The sequence below is a fragment of the Rattus rattus genome, chromosome 11 (genome assembly GCF_011064425.1).
Source record: "Rattus rattus isolate New Zealand chromosome 11, Rrattus_CSIRO_v1, whole genome shotgun sequence".
Lineage (NCBI taxonomy): Eukaryota > Metazoa > Chordata > Mammalia > Rodentia > Muridae > Rattus > Rattus rattus.
The window spans coordinates 33,595,038-33,613,604 of NC_046164.1; the positions used below are offsets into that span (position 1 = coordinate 33,595,038).

At 50.4% G+C, this 18,567-nt stretch overlaps 1 protein-coding gene across 5 annotated transcripts in view; it reads left to right on the plus strand.

The window, feature by feature from the left end:
- The first annotated feature begins 702 nt into the window (after positions 1–702).
- Positions 703–18,567, plus strand: part of Cracd (capping protein inhibiting regulator of actin dynamics) — a 28,400-nt gene continuing 10,535 nt past the window's right edge. Inside the window, exons 1-6 of one of the 5 annotated variants that reach the window (XM_032915886.1) lie at positions 703–871; positions 8,333–8,497; positions 10,819–10,887; positions 13,415–13,597; positions 14,828–15,327; positions 15,403–17,774. In XM_032915886.1, coding sequence (XP_032771777.1) covers positions 752–871; positions 8,333–8,497; positions 10,819–10,887; positions 13,415–13,597; positions 14,828–15,327; positions 15,403–17,774 — 3,409 coding nt within the window. In that variant the 5' untranslated portion in view covers positions 703–751. Of the gene's footprint in view, positions 872–2,938; positions 2,961–8,332; positions 8,498–10,818; positions 10,888–13,414; positions 13,598–14,827; positions 17,775–18,567 lie in introns of all 5 variants that reach the window. The other 4 variants (XM_032915885.1, XM_032915882.1, XM_032915881.1 and 1 more) reach the window with 4 other exon arrangements.

Sequence of the window (18,567 nt, forward strand, 5' to 3'; positions counted from 1 at the left end):
CTCATCCACGAGATCTATGGTCTCATGAGAATTGCATGAATTCCTCCTGAGAACACTGTCCACAACGACCCCACCTCTTAAAGGTTTTAGTGCTCCCCAATGCTAGTACAACGGGGACCAAGCTTCCAACTCTTGGAGCCTTGATCTCAAACCACAGCTAAAGCATAGCAGTTTCTGATGAACCGTGCAAAACCCATCAAATGGCTCCAACATGGGTTTCTCCCCCTTGGTCGTATCCTTCAAGCTTCGATAGTCCCTTCTTCCAAAGTCTTCGCTCTGTATATCTGCACTGCGGTCTGACTGACAGCGAAAGACGCTCTTACTCCTTTAGATCTTACGCGACTCCATAGATCCTAGTTAGCGAGATTTTTCTGGAACTAACCTGATAGTTCACAGCTCAGCTGGGCAGATCCTCCAGCTAGAAACTCGGCACCATCGGTTCTGTTCTCGCCCATGAATGGTTCTGAGAGAGATTGTTGGGGCCACATTCTCCCATTCCCATGGGAACCTTTCATCTACCCAGCTCCTTGTCAACCCTCTGCAGGAAGGCCTCGAAGGACTTTCTGACTAAGCTGAGAGATGTGGGTGGGGTCCTTTAATTCGGAGAGGGGGGGTTGGGGGCGGGGGTCCTTTAATTCGGAGATGGGGGGTTGGGGGTGGGGGGGACCCAGAGAACGGAATCTGGAGAAGACATTTATCAGCCTAATACAATGAAGCACGTGCTTTGCTTTCCAGGTCCTTCAACTGTTCTATGGGAGCACGGGCGTTCTCTCATGACAGTATTTTTATCCCTGATGGGGGAGCAGAAAGTGAGCAGACAGTTCAAGCAATGTCACAGGACAGCATCCTGGGCAAAGTCAAAACTCTTCAGGTAAGGCAGCTTGAGACTGGAGGATTCGAGTCAGAGGCGCCCACTCCCCGACCCCAAACCCCCCATCCCCGCACCCCCACTCCCGTCCTCTGTGGAGGGGTGTGGGAGAGTCCCTGGCTGGTCCCTGAGTGATGAAGTGGGAGGGTCAGGGGTCACTTCAGGAGAGAAAGCTTTGATTTCTTGTGCCCCACTCAGTTCCCCTTGAGAGGCACACTTAGCACTGTTGTTCCGCCCCCACCCCTGGGCTTGTCCTCTCTCCTCTCCTCCAACTGTTGCTTCCTGTTTGACTGGACATGAGAACAAGTCCCTAAGAGAAGCCACGAGGCTTGCACGTGGGGAAAAAGCTCCTAACCACTAAGTCATCTGAGCTGCTGTCCACAGAGTCTGCACTGCACACTTCCATCCTATGAGTCTCCAGCGTGAGGTGGCGAGAGGCGAGACTCCGTGTGCCTGTAAATGCAGCTCCCGTTTAACGTAGGCAGTTTGCTTAACGTTGACTTAGCCGGTGACTCCCTCACAGGGAAAATGGGGAAAGCAGTACTAGATGTGGTTAAAAGAGTAGGTCCAGGAAAGGTTTAAAAAAATGAACAGAGACTGTCATTATGTAGTCGTATCACTGCTCAGAAGCATTTCCCTCACCAGGAAGCAGTGCCAGGGCAAGCAACTTCTCTGAGGCGTGAGTGCCTGGAGACGACCTAGACCAGTGGTTCTCAACCTGTGGGTCACGACCCCTTTGGGGGTTTGAAAGACCCTTTCACAGATTGCATATCAGATATTTACATTACTCCTCATTACAGTAGCAAAATTGCAGTTTTCAAGTAGCAACAGAAATAGTTTTTTTGGTTGGGGGTCACCACAACCCAAGGAACTGTATTAGAGAATCACGCCATTAAGAAGGTTGAGAACCCTGCTGTAGACTTTGAACAGAGGGCTCTGAGTTACAGAGTCCAGTCTATGTCTATAGCAGTGAATTATGATCAAGGAACCAATGGGAAGGAGAAAAGCAAAAGAAAGAAACAACAGTGGCCCGCGAACTGATACAAAGAAGCATTACACTCAAAAATAACTTTCCTATTCTTTTCACCGGTTCTTGTTTCTACTGGGCACAAGCTGAGTATTTTATGACCTATGGTCATAGGCTCAGTGCAAGGCGATGTATGAGAAACCAGGAAGTAGCCAACATCCTGGAACCACACCCTAGCTTGCCTAGATCTTTATGCCTGCAGCTACCACTGACCAAGGCCAGATTCCTGCCCACACAGCCAGACCAGCCTAGCTTGCAAAAACCAGCACGTCAGAGCAAGAATTCCTTCTTTTTGCTCCTGCTGGCAGTGGTGGTCTTGTACTCTGAGACTCCGAAGAAGCGAGCTGTCATTATTCACACACACATTGAAGAGGGAGGATAGGAGTAGTCAGGGACAGCATTAACAGTCTTTTAATCCCCGGTAGGTTCTGAGCCCCTGGCCTATCGATCGCTTCCCTTTACTGAAGGGAATGTTGCGCAGAATTCAGTCTGTGAAATAGCTGTAGTTTACAGGGGGCTCAAGAGATTCTTTAAAGGGGAGATAACGGCCTGTTGCCTTCAGTGGTCTGCTCTGTAAGATTTGCCACATACCACTCTTGCTTTAAAAGGCAGACTTAAGTACACAGTGCATGTAATTGTGCAGTACTAAAAAAAAAAAAAATAGAAACTCAATAAAATATATGAGTGACTGATTTCCCTTAGCATGAAGGGATAGTTTTAAGTAATCTGACCTCATAACTGACAAAGTTGTAAAGCCATCAACTTTTCTGAAGTGACCATTGGATTAACACAAGAAGGGGAGTGGGGGAGCAGAGGAAAATGACTGGTGCGTGGTTCCGGTCGTAAGAGGTCTGCCTAATTCTGCTTTTGCCCCTGGACCCAGGAGCCTCCTTTGGTCTCTATGGTGACGACTTTGGAAATATTAAGGGTTTTGCCCTCCAAGGTGGGGAATGGGGACCATGGTCAGAGCAAATGGGATTTTTTTTTTAAGTGGCCTAAAGGTTTAACTGAATCACTCCCAAAAGATGTGTTTTATTTTTCAGTCGACTAAGCAGTATGTTCCTGGTAAGTCCCCAAATCTAGTGACTTCATACACTTGCATGAGTGCTTTGCATTTTCCCACGACAACGTCATGCCGATGTCGATGCTCTGTCGGAAGCAGACGAGGCCGCCTCCTCATAGACTGCAGCATGGAATGAGAGTTTAGCTGTGTCCGAGGCATGTGTGTTTCTATGTCTGGAACTGTCACTGTATATGTCTTTGTCTGATGTTTTGTTTTGTTTCATTTTGTTTCGTTTTAAGAGAAAGGGGATGGATAATGTCTATTTGACCGTGAATGTCCTGGATAGATTATTAGCCACTATGATCTAAATGTCCCCTTAGAATGAAATTCTCTAGAATATCACTTAACAACAGCAAAAGAATTAAATGTTTAAGAAACTAGAACTCATAATCCTAAGTGGAAAGGTATTTGCATTTGGAAAGATTGCCCCCTAGTGTCCGCTTATGTCCTAGCCTCTAGACCTGTCGTTGGAGCATCCAGTCTCCCCTGCTGGCATACAGCACAGTGAACCTGCCCTGTCTTGAATAATATCACTACATCACCACAGTATCTAAAAGAGCAAGTGCACATTTTTCTGAGTATAAAAATGTGCCGTGAGAACGAGTTTTAATGAACATTTAGTTACAGGGACTAAAACAATAGTTTTCTTTCTGAGGTCCTGGTACCTAAGTCACTCGATCCACAGCCAGTAGGATGAATACCATTTGAATGGATGAGAGAGCGCAAGAGGACTGAAGTGTCTGAGTCAGGCCTCTGCCTCCATGTGGTCATATGACCTTGGGCTTATTTAATCCCGATGACTCTCAGTTTCCCCAACTTGAACAATAAGGAGGCGCATGCAATGGGCAAGCCTGAAGGGTCCTCCAGGTCTTAAAGCCTCAAGTCTGTGTGAAACACTGTTTGCTGCTGCACATGGTGGCTTTAAAAGCTTCGCACTTGGTTATGTTTGTGCCTCAATGACCTTGGCCCTACCTATATAGTAACCCTGGGCACACGGATAAGGGAAAACGCCTCTCTATTTAAGGTCAGGCCCAGCTGTGAGGTATGTACCAGCTGCTGGTGAAACTAGGGGAAGCCCGTTCTGTGCCTGTAGGTGATTTATAGAATTGTATCACACTTTAGTTGGGAAATGGCTATGTTATTTGTATCACAGATTATTCGGCATAGGTGGGGGTTGGGGTGGGGGCCCCATTCTTAGTAGCCTCATATCTCCCACTGAACTGGAAAATTCCAGCTGCTAAGGGCAGAAAGAATAAACATCCGCTCTTGGCCAAGTCCTCCTAGAACATGTGTCTAAATCCGTATGCTCCTTTTATTCCTTTGAAAAGAGAATTCACTTCCGCGATGGAAGGGTCCCGCAGTTTGCTCAAAAAGACAGCACACACTTCTTCCCTCTGTGGTTTGTGCTTACAGGCATGGTTTGGGAAGGGGAATAAAATGGCTGCAGGAAAAATAATCTGAGCTATTCCAAACACTGGCAGTGCAAAATGCTACAGAATACAATGCACTCGGCATTTCCACACCACAGCATCCAGCCTCATGAATATGGATTGCGTTCCTGCAGCGTCACTCCCAAGCTTTCCATACTACAAAACCGTCCAAGTTAAATGAGTAAAATATAGTTCCTCCCTGCTCACATTCCAGTCGCAACAGTAGCTCCATTCATAGCCATTAGCAGCACACAAACCGATTTCCACCCTCCTCCCCGGTTATAACCGTGACGTGTGCAAAGACAGAGCTTGCGGGTGAGATAAACTTTGGGGCCAACTTGTAACAGCCTAATTTTCAGTAATTGCTCACATCTGTCATGGGTCCTTTCATGGCGATGCCTAAATACTGAGCAACTGAAGGCAATAAAAATAATTTATTCACACAGAGTTCGCACGCCACCTCAAATTACCAGATGGAGTTTTAGCAGTAATCTCTTAGTTGCCCATACATTTTACAGAACATCAAAGTATTCCAATCACCTAAAGGATATTTGGAGAAGGGCGTGTGGCAGGGTGTGAGAGACCGGTCCTTGACCACCAGAAGCTCAACCACTTAGGGCACCAGGCTCCAAGCCCTGCCCCAACCTTGGCCCACCAGCTCTTATCTGAAAACCACAGGACAGAGACCAGTCCCATTCCCAGCGCCCATCACCTATGCCCAAAGTTCCTCTCCCTCCAGTCCCCAGCCAGCAGCCGGAGTCTGGTTCTTCTGGGGAGTGTCAAGTCAGCCTTTACACTACAGAGCACGTTGTCATTCTCGATAGCAGCACCATTGTCTATTACTCCAGGAGGAACACAATGAATGCAAACTCCCCTTCATTTCTTAACACCCCCCCCCATTTCCCAGCGTGATTCAATGCACTGTACCGCCCCCACCCTTACCCCATCAACTGGCTTTCTTCACTTGCCCTTTCTTTTCCCATTCGTAGCCACAATGGCCATCTTGCCATTGGACTTTATTCCTACCTGGGCTGTGGCTGTGTTTTGCTACATTCTTTCCTGTCTCCTAAGCATCAGAACTAGTCAACAAATGTATTCTAAAAAGCAGCCCCGGTCACCTAAAGTAGCATATCTGTCCTTTTTGTGACAATGACAAAACCCCACAAGTGACAATAAAGGGTGATGCCAGGGAGTGCATTTCGAGTGTCCCTTCCACTGGAGGTATAAGAAATGGCTTTCTTCTCTGTCAATCAACAGACCCATTTCAGTTAGGAAGTCAATAAAGTTGTAGCGTTCCACAGCACATTAGGGCAACTATGGTCAATGATACATGGTGTGTTTCAAAGTAGCTAGAAAAAGACAACTTTTGAACACTCCCCACACAAAGAAGTAGCAAATGTGTGCAGTGAGGGATGTGCCAGCCACCTGGCATGTGTATTATATGTGTTGTACACATGTATTGAATTTCACAGGAGCCCACAAAGACATCCACTCCTAATTCATCGGTTGAAATGGAAGGAAAACGCAGTCAAGTGGCAAATGCTTGTAATTCCCACTTTCAGGGGGTGGAGGCAGGAGGATTAAGGCTCCGAGGCCAGCCTAGGCTACACTAGCAAGATGCTGTCTCAGAAAAAAAAAAAAAAAAAAAAAAAAAAAAAAAAAAAAATGAACCCCCTCATCCCCATCTGGTATCCAAAAAAGGCTCTGCCAATGGGAGTCTCCCCAGTCCAAGGAGAGTTAGAACAGTTTCAGACTCATGGCCAACACTCCTAGGAAAGGTTGGGTTGGGAGGCCACAGGGAGCACCCCTACCCTCTCTACCCATATATCCACCCTCTTAACCCCAGGGCAGCAGAGCGAGCCAGGCCTGTGGCTGTGACTTCCTGTCCTCTTGTCTGACCCCATCGGCTGTTCCACCTGTGCTGCTTACTGACCTGCGTAGGACAGATACTAAACTGCCGATTCCTGCTAGACTTGTTTTGGGAAGACATCCTTTTTCAGCAACCTGCAAGCTTTTGGGGGTTGCTGAAGCTTTCCTTCCCTTGCTGAATGGGGGCTTTTGGTGTGCATTTTTCCTGTGAGGCCAGGGGCCGGGAACAGGCTGAAATCTCAGCGGACGGAGTGCCAGCCCTTGCGCCTGACCTGGCATGCTGGTGGCTGGGGGGTGGAGTGTGCTGCGCAGAGAGGGCAAGTCCTCGGGCTCATCTCTGTCATGCATTTCACTGCTCAGTGGGCAAGCCCGGGGTGGGGGATGGGCTGGCTGACCATGGGTGGACTTGGTCCCATTGAGTTCTAAGGGAGAGGAGACATTTCCCTCAAGAGATTCTTTTGCCAAAGACCTCTAGAGAAACATTAAAATTGCCACCTCATCCATTATGTAACTATCCCTGCAGGAGGGAAGTACACTGTCAGATTTATGCGAGCTGATATGAAGTACAATGGCTGTAACCCTGGATGTTTTTGAAGACCTGGGCTCAGATGCCTTTGGGGCCCCCAGCCTTCCCATGAGCTTGGGTCAGTCACCTCTCCCTGCTGGAACCTGGACTAGGTTTTGCAAAGTGAGCGGGTTTGTCCTCGTTTGGTTTCCTGATGCTATGACCAAAAGTAACTTGGGAGAAGAGTTTTATGTCATCACACAGGTTACAGTCTGTCACTGAGGAAAGGCAGAGTAGCAACTCAAAGCAGGAACGGAAGACCTTGGAGGAAGGCTCCTCAGGTGGCTCCAATTCACCTCCCCTTCTTAGGAGCCCAGAACCACCTGCCCAGCGCTGGCACCACCCACAGTGGGCTGGACACTCCTCCATCAATTAACAATCAAGAAACCCCATGAACACTCGTGCGCGCGCACACACGCTCACAGATGCCCACAGGTGCATGGAGGAAATTTGTCAATTGAGGTTCCCTTTTCCCAGGTTCCTCTAGTTTGTGTCAAGCTCAGGAAAACTAACCAGTATAGGGTTGGAGCAGATGCTAAATCTCGTACTGGAAGCTCTGTTAGAACTATCAGCCAGATTAAAGCTAGATATCAAACTGCATTACGTTTGATCCACATATGGATGTCTTCTAGAGCAGTGGTTCTTGGGGGGGGAGGACTCAGGGGTAGTTTGCCCCCAGGAGACGCTGGCCACTTCTGGAGTCAGTTTCCCTTTTTAAATATGGCCCTCGCCTGATCTACTGTTTAGATTACTGTTTACAGTCTCCTCCTCACCTCCCCTCAGCTGCCCCTTTCGCTCTCACCTGCTCTCACCTGCTCTCACCTGCCCGTCATCAGTCCTGTGGCCCTTTTCTCCCTGCCCCCACCCCAGGTTCCTTGTGGCCCCTATTTCGTGATATGTAACCGTAGCAAAGAAAGAAAACTGGCCCATTCCCATCCCTGGTGTGATTTCGACATTATCAAGGAAAGTCTCCCTGAACTCTTCTTCACCTCAGCTGTGACCCACGGTGCCCCAGCATGTGGCTTTGACATGGCATTCACAAGCTGAGTGAAGAAGTATAAACCCACAGGGGGAATGTATCCGTCCAGAAGTGGCTATGGAGTTCATGTTGTACCCACCCTAAGAGTCATGGTTTCTCCCCATGGATCCTACCTTTTACATCTCTATCTTCTGTATAATTTCTTCGCACATGGAAAAAGATTTTAGATTTATAGATGGGTCAAAAAAATTAAAAACATGTATCTCCAACCTCGGTTCTGAAACATGGTTCCAGGACCCACTGGACACCGACATCGTTTCCATACAAGGGGTGGCTGGAGTTTTAAAAGCTCGGGCTCTAGACATGGAAACAAGTGGACTCACTACCAGACTGCTCCAAGGTTCCTCGGCATGGCAGTGCCTCTGATCGGCAGCCTCTCTCCCTTGCTGCTTCCTGTCGATGCCAGGGAACCTGGTCATGGCTGTGCTCACCTTGGTGTTTCAGAATGCCTTCCTTTTGTTCCCCCCCCAGCGACAGTTGGGCAAGAACATCAAGTTTGGGCAACGGCCGTCTAACGTCATTCCCATGAAGAAGGCAGGCAGTGCAGACGCTAGCTCAGAGGAGGACTTCGTCCTCACCAGTCCCATGGAGATTGTGACTCAGCAGGATATTGTCCTCTCAGACACGGAGAACAAAGTAAGTCCCCTCCAGGGGAAATTTTGATTCTGATAATGTCAGGCAGTGGATGGTGGCATCTGATGCAATCTGATTACAATCTACACTGGAAGGGCTATGGAGAGAAAGTGGGGAGAAGTTTTGTTGTGGCCTGAGGGTACTGAGGACCAACGAGAAAGAGGGGAGGAGGAAGGTACGGCCCCTCTGCAATGCTCTTGCCCAGGGCCTTCTATACATCCTTCGAGGCTTGGGTAGATGAGCTGTTTCTGGCTGGGGTGGGGCTGGAGTGGGGTGCTCTTACCTGGCCTCACCCCCCAGGATGGATTGTGTCCTCTATACGTCCCCATTTATAGCTTCCATCTGTATCGGTTCTTGTAAAATTGTTCCCATTCCTCTAAACTCTGGCTTCTTTGTATCTAACACTGCAAGTGCCACCTCTGTCCTCCCTGGACTCGGAGACTGCCAGCTGAGTAGCACTGAGCGATGATTGTCCAGTTAGACTAATTTAAGAGAAATGGAAAAGAAAGCAGTGGGGTCCCGTGAGATAGTGACACAGGCCAGCTTGAAGTCCCCTCAAGGTGGAAAGTCCTATTCCAGCACCTCGCACTGTCTAAATGTGGTGTATGACGCTCTTCAGGGAGTGCTTTGACTAGATCCTGAATTCTCCCAGCAGCAGAAGGGGTGCCTACGTGTAGGAGAAAGGAACCGGAAGTCCTCTGAATAGTCAGAGTCCGGGGTTCTCTACTGACAGGTGCACTTTGAGTCTTTCTAAAAGTGTTTTCTATCCTTGGCCTATCCGAATTCCAGAACGTAGGTGTTTGTTATTAGAACATAACTATGATCAGCCAATATGTCCAAAGAGTAGGAGCCAAGACAAGCAGTTTGCAGTGAAGAGGGACAGCCCAGCCTTCTGCCACCTCTGCTGAGACCAGGCCATGATGACCCTGGCACCTACGTGTTGACCCATGGGTGGTGTGTGAAGCAGGAACCAGTGTCCCGCCCTGGTGGGTTTTAAAACGCTCTTCTCCACCTGTCCGGTTCCGGACTCAGCAGCAGCTGCCGCCACTGCTTTGGCACAGAATTCATGAGGACTGAAGGATGTCCTCGCTCTATTACTTATGATATCACAGCGGGAGGTGCTGTGGCCTCAGGAAAGAGCGAGGCTCTTTGCTTCGCAGATCTTATCTTAGATGTGGGTGTAGAGAGATGAGTGAGATTTGTCACGGGAGGGACGCTGGTGGCTTACATCCTAATGAGAAAATGTCACCGAGCACACAAGTCACCATGCAAGTAAAGATAATCGTTCCAGATCAAACAAAATGCTGCATGCCGAGAACCAGACAGTAAGTAACTTGGTTCGAGAGAGGCTGGATTTTTTTAGATACGTGCTCGGGAACAGACCATGGGATGACGAGATGGAGTAAGGCAGGCTGATCGTGAAAAAGAAGACCAGGAAGCTGGTCAAGTGTGGCTGGATGGCGGCTGGGGAGGGCAGACGCCAGGGCCAGATGCTGGAAACCTTGAAGAGGGAGAGTCCCGTTTTGAATTTTGAATCATTTCTGAGTAGTAATGGCCAGCAAGGAAGTGTCTGGAGCTGACGTATGTTCTTTTTAATTGTGTGTGTGTGTGTGTGTGTGTGTGTGTGTGTGTGTTTGCACACCATGGCACACATGTGTGATTCAGAACAGTTCATAGGAATAGTTCTCTCCTGCCTCTGCTGCCTCATAGGTTCTGGGAACTAAACTCAGGCCATCAGGTCTGCTCTACCCATCAATTCACCTCACAAAGCCCTGACTTTGTGTCTAGACACCTTTTAAACTGTGCAGCACAGAGTGGCCCAGGCAAGCTGACACACCGGCACAAGGCCGGAGTATAGCTGCCCCATCCTAACGGTGTGTGTGACCTGGGGATGTTTCTAGTGCAAGCCTGGTGTGTCTCCCACGAGAGGGTGTTTCGTCCTCACCTCCCGCAGAGGAGTCTCGGGGATAAAAGGAAGAAGGCTCCCAGCAAGTCCGAAAGCTAAAAGCTTCGAGGTTGAATCTGTGTGTGATACAGCCCCATTTCCCGGGTGAGGTGTCTGCTAAGGAGCCCTGCAGCTTCTCTTAGGCCTTGGAAGGAAACATGAGAACTTAAGTCCAGGAACTAAGCAGGTGGGAAACAGGCAGAACTCAGGGAATGGAGACGCGTGCCCCTCCATGGCCCAGATAGTTCAGTGATCCCTGTTGGTTACAGGAGCTCCCCTGTGTGGAGCCGGAGGCCACCCTGATCAGGCATAGACTGTACAGGTTGTTTGCCCAGCACTTCCTGTCCCCACATTTAATTCCGAGTGCTCTCTTTTCCAGTCCAGTGATACACCAAGTTCCTCAAGTCCTCTAAATCTACCTGAAGCCGGAAGCGACATGGAGGAGAAGGTAATGCGGCTTGAGCTTTTTAATTTAGTCTTTTATTTCCTTTTTTTTTTTTTTAAATCTGCTGTTTCATTTTCTGTTCATAAACCAGAGCAACCAGTGGTCAAGGTTAAAGCATCCATTTCCATGGCAACACAACTGCTAGACTCCCGAGCCCTGCTCCAAAGAACAGCCATTCTCCCATAATGCCTTGGGAGTTTTAGACAGTGATCATTTCCCTAAATGCAAATGGATCGTGTACTTCAAGACACTGTTAATCCATTGAGAAGGGCACTCTAGAATGCCTGCAGGTACTAAAGACTGTTAGGAAGAGTTCTATTGCATAAGAGACAGACCCCAAGCCCAACCTTAACTTTCTTTGCTTTTACACACACTCACTTTTTTTTTCTTTTTTCTTTTTTTTCCCAGAGCTGGGGACCGAACCCAGGGCCTTGCGCTTGCTAGGCAAGTGCTCTACCACTGAGCTAAATCCCCAACCCCCACACACTCACTTTTAATATCCCCTTTATTATTATTATCTTGTGTGTTTTAGTGTGTGTGAGTGTGTGTGTGTGTGTGTGTGTGTGTGTGTGTGTGTGTGTGTGTGTGTGTGTGAGAGAGAGAGAGAGAGAGAGAGAGAGAGAGAGAGAGGAGGTACACTTACGCATATGCATAGAGAGGATCAGAAGTCCCATCTCTCACTGTGTTAGTCTCTGGAGACAGGGCCTTCTCACTGAAACAGGAGCAAAACTGCTAGCCAGCAAGCCCCAGTGTTCCTTCTGTCTCTATCCTCAGTAGCTTGGGTTACAGACACATGAATGACCCTTCACCCAGGGCACGCATTCTGTAGAGCTGGGTTTCTCTGATGAGAATCTTCATCTCTACATGGGGCAGGCCTTCTCTGCAGAAACTGAAGGGTGACATTGACCAGCTCTGCTGGGGGTGACTGTGAGCAGAGCTGCTACTCAGACAGAGATGAGGTTCAGTGGGGATGTCCAGAAACAAAGCCCAGCATGGAGATCTCAGCTTTGAGTGCCCCGCCCTGACTTCCGTCTGTCCCAGAGCCTCTGTTATTCCCCGCCCCACACCCCATGTGACTCTTGGGAATGGAAATATTTAATTCGTCTATTATAAAAGTAATCATAAACAGTTGAAAGCTACAAGGCCAAAGACTGAAAATATTTGTTCCGTACTTTTTAATTCATGAATTTGTGTGTACTAATTAGGTTTTGCTGATTAGAATTGTCGTTTATCTTTTGTGAATAAATGTGGAAGGTAACTGCAAAAAATGCAAACCCTTTGCATGCAAACCTCACGGACTTTACACATACCGAGGTGCACAGTTCACGAGCCTGGCCCTGTCCCGTGCTGGCCTTCGTGCCGAGCTACTGGTGAGACACTGAGAGAGTGGTGAGCGCCCCCTGCTGGACACTGGCACGGGAGCCTTTTACACACCATATGTCTCTGCTCTCTAAGTTCCCGGTGTGGCTTCCTACCATCATTCAATGCATCCTCTGAGACGGAGACTGTGCCATGGCCACTAACTTCTCTAGATGTGTGCAGTTTGTCTAAGGCTTCTTTGTAAAGATGTATTCATTTTATGTCTTGTTTATGAATATACACATGCCTGGTGCCCATGGAGGTCAGAAACACATCGGATCCCCTGGAACTGGAGTTATGGATGGTTGTGAGCCTTTGTGTAGGTGCTAGGATGTAAACCCAGGTCATTACGGTTGAACCATCTCTCTAGCCCCTTAAATTATTTTTTTGAGTCTGGAGTAGTCTAGGCAGGCCTTGAGCTCAATACATAGCCAAGGGTGAGCTTCCTAATTCTCCTGTCTCCACCCCCCAAACACTAAGATTACAAGTGTGCCTCCATGCTGGGGTGGGGAGTGGTCTCTTAGTGAATGTACCTTTATTCCAGAACTGCAGGCTCTCCCAGTGTCCTTCCGGGAATGACACTTACCCCTGGGTCATGGTTTTGCCACTTGGTGATTTTTTTTCACCAGAGCACTTCATCATATTTTTGGTATCTGCGTCTATGACTTTTAAGTGAGCATGTCAAAACGACGGTTTCATACACGTGTCCATATCTCGATCATATCCACCCCCTGTTCCTCCCAGTCCCTTCCCTCCCAGGCCCTCTCCCATTACCTCCTCCTCTCTGCTTCATCCCCTGCTCCTTTTAAATAACTTGCTGAGACTTGTAAGAGTTGTCCCCATGTCCATGGCTGTGGTGCCCACTCCTGTTTCTCTGGCCTGTCCCTGTGCCCCTTTATCCTCTGCAAGCAAAAGAAACTCCCCAGCTTTCTCCCACCTCAGAAACTAGTTAGGAACTGGCTGTGATTTTTCGAAATTTTGTATTGTGGACCGACGTTGACTCTCATTAAAACACACACACACACACACCACACCACACCACCCACACACACACACACACTCCTTGGGCTAAGCCGGGCAAACAGAGCCCAGTGGGTACTGCTTTTGTTGGATTCCCTCTGGGTCGTGTTCTGATCCATGCTGACTTTTTATATCTTAATCTGTACCGTAGGTTGCTCCGGTTAAACCCTCTCGGCCAAAAAGGCACATCTCTTCTGCAGGCACCATCGAAAGTGTCAACCTCGACGCCATCCCCCTGGCCATCGCTCGTCTGGACAACAGTGCTGCCAAGCACAAACTCTCTGTTAAGCCAAAAAACCAGAGGGTGTCAAGGAAGCACAGGTGGCTTGCCCAGGTGTGTAGAGTGTCTCAGCAGGTGAGGCAGGTGTCCTTCCTGCCAGGCCCTAAGTCTACCTTTCGTGCTGTGCTGCTATAGTAGGTTCTAGTTCTCTCCTTATCAGGGACTTGAGTCTACAGGGATCAAGCAGGCCTGGGTACCCTCCATGGCCCAAGGAGGAGGACCTCAGGGTGCTGCCTATAGAAAGTACCAGATGCCGAGGGTGGGGGCAGTGTATGTATCAAAAGCAGACCAGCTCTGTTTAGGTGAGGTTTTTTTAGGGTTTGGACTTCTAAGCCACAAGCTTCAGGGGACAACATTGAAATCTAAATCCACACCCCCCCTTTTGTTGCTTATCTTCCTAATGCCAGGTTATTGTCTTTCCTGATATTAATTCAACCTAAGAGAAAAAATGGAAATGGCAAGTGGAGGGGCTAGGGGGCCAACAAAATATATTCTTTTCTCTCTTCCCTCTACTCCTCTTGCTTTGGGTGGGTGACCAATGCCTGAATTCACCTGGGAAGGAAAACATTTAAGACCCTATATATACTGTTTTATCCTGTGCTTAAAACAGGTACATACGTACATACAATAAAGGTTTTTTTATACGATAAGGTTTAATTCCTAAATTAGGTATGGTAAAAAAAGATTTACAGCAATAATGAATTAGACAATCATAATGACATACCAAACTAAGTTGTTTGAAACATTGTTTCTGGAAATTCCATTGCCCTGAATTGTACACAGTTGCCTAAGGCAACTGAAATGGTGGCCGAGAAACCTTTCATACAGGGGATATATTAGTTATCGCTGCCATTGCTGTGACAAATATCTGGCAAAAGCAAAATATCTGGGTTTCTTTTGCCTAATGGTCTGGGTGTACAGTCAATCAGGTCCAGAAGTCATAGCAGCAAGAAGGTGAGGCAGCAGCCACATTGTGCGCATGCACACGCCAGTTGGTGGGAAACAGAAACGAAGAATGGCCCTCAGCTTGCTTTCTCCCTCCTACTCCTTCCAAGACCCACATTTAACCTGGGCCTTCCCTACCTCACTTAAGCTGTTCAGGAAACATCCCAAGGCGCATTCCCATGGTGATTCTAAGCCCAGTCAGGTTGACAAACGAGGCTTAAATGTCATGGTCACTGCAGGGACTGCTGTGTCTATACTGGGAATCACCAGCGCTGGGGCTGGGACCTTAGTTAGAGCAGTGTGGGAAAAGGCTAATTGTGCTTTCCTTTCTCACATCAGGACCGACAGAATGCACCAGGCAGCTTTGAGAGTCAGTCCTCCCTGGACCAGAACGGGCAGCTAGGAGAAGACAAACACATTGCACAAGGAGAGGAACCAGAACCTCTGGAGTCCCACGAGGAGAAAAGACTGCAGGAAGACTATTGGCGGGAACTCGAAGCCAAGTGCAAAAGGCAAAAAGCTGAAGCCGCTGAGAAGAGGCGCCTGGAAGAGCAGAGGCGGCAGGCGCTGGAGAGGAGGCTTTGGGAGGAGAGCCTCAGACAGGAGCTGCTGGAGGAGGAGGAGGAGGAGGAGGCTGAAGAGGTAGGCCTGTTGCTACAGGCAGGGAAGGCACCTCCAGAGGAAGGGCCTCAGTCTGGTCTGGAGGAACAGCGCTGTGCAGAGCAGGAGCTGGGGGAAGCCGATGACCCCACCCGCCTGGAGGCAGAAGAGCGCAGGCGTGAGCAGGAAAAGGCCGAGAGGCAGGCGGAGGAACTGAGGCAGCGCGAGGAGGCCGAGAGGCAGGCGGAGAAACTGAGGCAGCGCGAGGAGGCCGAGAGGCAAGAGGAGGAACTGAGGCAACGCGAAGCCGAGAGGCAAGAGGAGGAACTGAGGCAGCGCGAGGCCGAAAATCAAGAGGAGAAACTGAGGCAGCGCGAGGCCGAGAAGCAAGAGGAGGAAGTAAGGCAACGTGAGGTCGAGGGGCAGGAGGAGGAACTGAAGCAGCGGGAAGCTAAAAGGCAAGAGGAGGAACTGAGGCAACGCGAGGAGGCTGAGAGGCAGGAGAAACTGAGGCAGCGCGAAGCCCAGAGGCAAGAGGAGGAGGAGGAACTAAGGCAGCGGGAGGCTGAGAGGCAAGAGAAACTGAGGCAGCACGAGGCTGAAAGACAAGAAGAGGAACTAAGGCAGCGGGAGAGGCAGCGCGCCCAGGAGGAGGAAGCCAAGAGGATGCCGCAGGAGGAGGACGAGGCCAAGCGCATGGAAGAGCTGAAAGGTCGGGAAAAGGAGGCACCAGAGCCACTGGTGGAGGAAGGCTCGCAGGGTCCAGAAGGAGAGAGCCAGCCTTGGCTAACGGATGATGCTGACCAGCAAAGCCCACTGCAGCGGGACCTCGAGAACCCAGGGGAACGAGAAGACCTGGTATCCGCAGGGCAGAGAGACATCCCCGAGGAGCAGAGAGGAGAGGTCGAGATGGCCATCGAGCCGGTGGAGCAGAGCGGAGACTTGGGCGCGCACTTCGGTGGTGTAGACGGTGTAGACGTGGAAGGGAAAGAAGCCTCGCAGATAGACAATCCGCAGCCTCAAGAGAGACAGAAGGAAGGCACGCCGGCCCCGGAGGAGAAGGAAGCTACCGCTGCAGACATCGATCGAAAGGTGGAGGAGCTCCGGTGGCAGGAGGTGGACGAGCGGCAGACCATGCCCCGGCCCTACACGTTTCAGGTATCCTCCGGGAGTAGGCAGATTCTCTTCCCCAAAGTCAACCTGAGCCCGGTGACACCCGCCAAGGACGCGAGCCTCGCCCCTGCGGCCCAGGAACCGCCCGCGCCCCGCGGTGCCGCCTCGCACGCCCTGCCCTCGGCGCTGAGCATCCCACACACGGCCATTCTGGTCACCGGAGCGCAGCTCTGCGGCCCTGCGGTCAACCTGAGCCAGATCAAGGACTCGGCGTGCAAGTCCCTCCTGGGCCTGTCAGAAGAAAAGCGCCCAGCGGACGTCCCCACGGTGGAGCCCAGGGCCGGCGGCGGGAAGTCCAAGCCTGCCCCAGAGTCACCGAGCAACGCGGCCGCGCTGGCCGAGTGGGCTTCCATTCGATCCAGGATCCTGAAGAACTCGGAGGGCGACCAGCGTGGCGACAGAGAGCCGGCCAGGGCCGGGGACGAGCCAGCGCCCCGAGCGAGGTGCGATTCCCGAGGGAACGTACGCAAGACGCCGCCAGTCAACGCCAAGTTCTCCATCATGCCTGCCTGGCAGAAATTCTCAGACAGCGGCGCAGAGAGCTTCAAACAGAGCACGGACGGCGAGAGCGTGAGGAAAAAGCCAGGGCCAGCGCCCAGCGAAGAGGCGACACCCCAGCCTCTACCTGCAGGGGCTCCCGAACTCCAGAGGAACCTGGAGAAGCAAGAGGTAAGCCAGGAACCCCCAGACACCACTGACGGATGCAAATTTGCCAAAGACCTTCCATCTTTCCTCGTCCCGGGCCTGCCCTCTCCACAGAAAGCTGCGTCCCGCACAGAGTCCACGACCTCCTTGGACAGCGAGACCACGAGTGATGTAGGAAGCCCCGACCCTGCGATGCCGGGAGGTGAGGAAAAGACCTCGCCCTTTGGAATAAAACTGAGAAGGACCAACTACTCCCTGCGCTTCCACTGTGACCAACAGGCCGAACAGAAGAAGAAAAAGAGGTACAGCAGCACGGGAGACAGCGTGGATGGGGACGCCCCTCCTGGAGAGAGAAATCCTGAAGCCACGCTCCTCAAGCAAGGCCCATCCCTTCCCCAGGAGAGAAAGCCAGCCCTAGCCCCTCGGAGGGACTCTGCTGAAAGCCATCCTAGCGGTCACTGTGTTGCTGCTGCAGTCCACCCTGGGCTTCCACCGGCCAGTGGCCAGCCCCCAGCCCCAGAGCAAGACAAGGTAGCGAGCAAAACGCCGCTGTCCATGCAGAAGCCGGCCCTGGCTCCCAAGCCTGCCAGCCAGACTCCACCTTCATCCCCACTCTCCAAACTGAGCAGACCCCACGTAGTGGAGCTTCTCACTAGGCGAGCTGGGAAGCCCGACTCCGAGCCCAGCGAGCCTGCCAAGGAGAACCAGGAGAGCAGGGATAGCCAGCCACCCTCACCATCACTGCTGGACGAGCCGAAGGGGCAGAAGAGGGATGAGAAAGATGTGCTAGAAAAGAAGCCTGCTTCCCCGCCTCTGCCGTCCAGTCAGCAAGAGAGACCTTCCCTAACTCCCGAAACAGGTAGAAAAGGTGTGTGTGTCTGCAGATTGAATGTGGCGTCATTCAGTGGGGAGGGAATCAAGAGAGAGCCCCGGGGAACTGGCTCTGGGGACACCTTGGTCAGGAACAGGCTTGCCCCAAATCAGTCCCTTTACGTCCTATACATTCTCTGAGTTGGAATGTGGTCCCAGTTAACACAGATATCGTTAATGGTTTTGAACAAGTCTGTAGAGGTGACTCCAAGTAGAATTTCCCAGACCAGTTGTCTGCCCTTCTGTCTGGGTAGCAGCAGCAGGAAGGTGGATTCCAAGTTCGGCTGTGCTAGGTAAAACGCAGCTGAACGTCCTTTCCCCCATACTGCAGACTTCCCATACAGAAACGTCAGGGCTGGCTGCCTCTTCCTTCAGACTAGACATTGGAAGCAGCTAAATTGGCTTTCCTGCCTTTCAAGAATGCTCATCTAATCTTCCTAGAGACAACATTTGGATCATGGCCAGAAGTTTCTCCTTTCGAGTGTTTGGGTGTGGGTTGGTTTTTGCTTCCTTGAGAAGTGTTAGTTTGGTTAACCTTCATGAAAGCCCTCGAGTACTGCTGTGCCACGTGTGTGCTCGAATGTGCTATGCCAGAAACTGCAGGTGGACAAGGTTACGTCTTTCTGCAGTGTCAGAACTGATCGAATAACAAGTCACAAGCTACACCAGTTTTATTGACAAGTTGTCTCTATTTTCCTTGATGGTTGGCCATTGGCAAACTAAGTTCTCTTAGCCCAATCTTAAATACTAATATTAAATCTCATACCACACATTGCACTTCATAAATATAT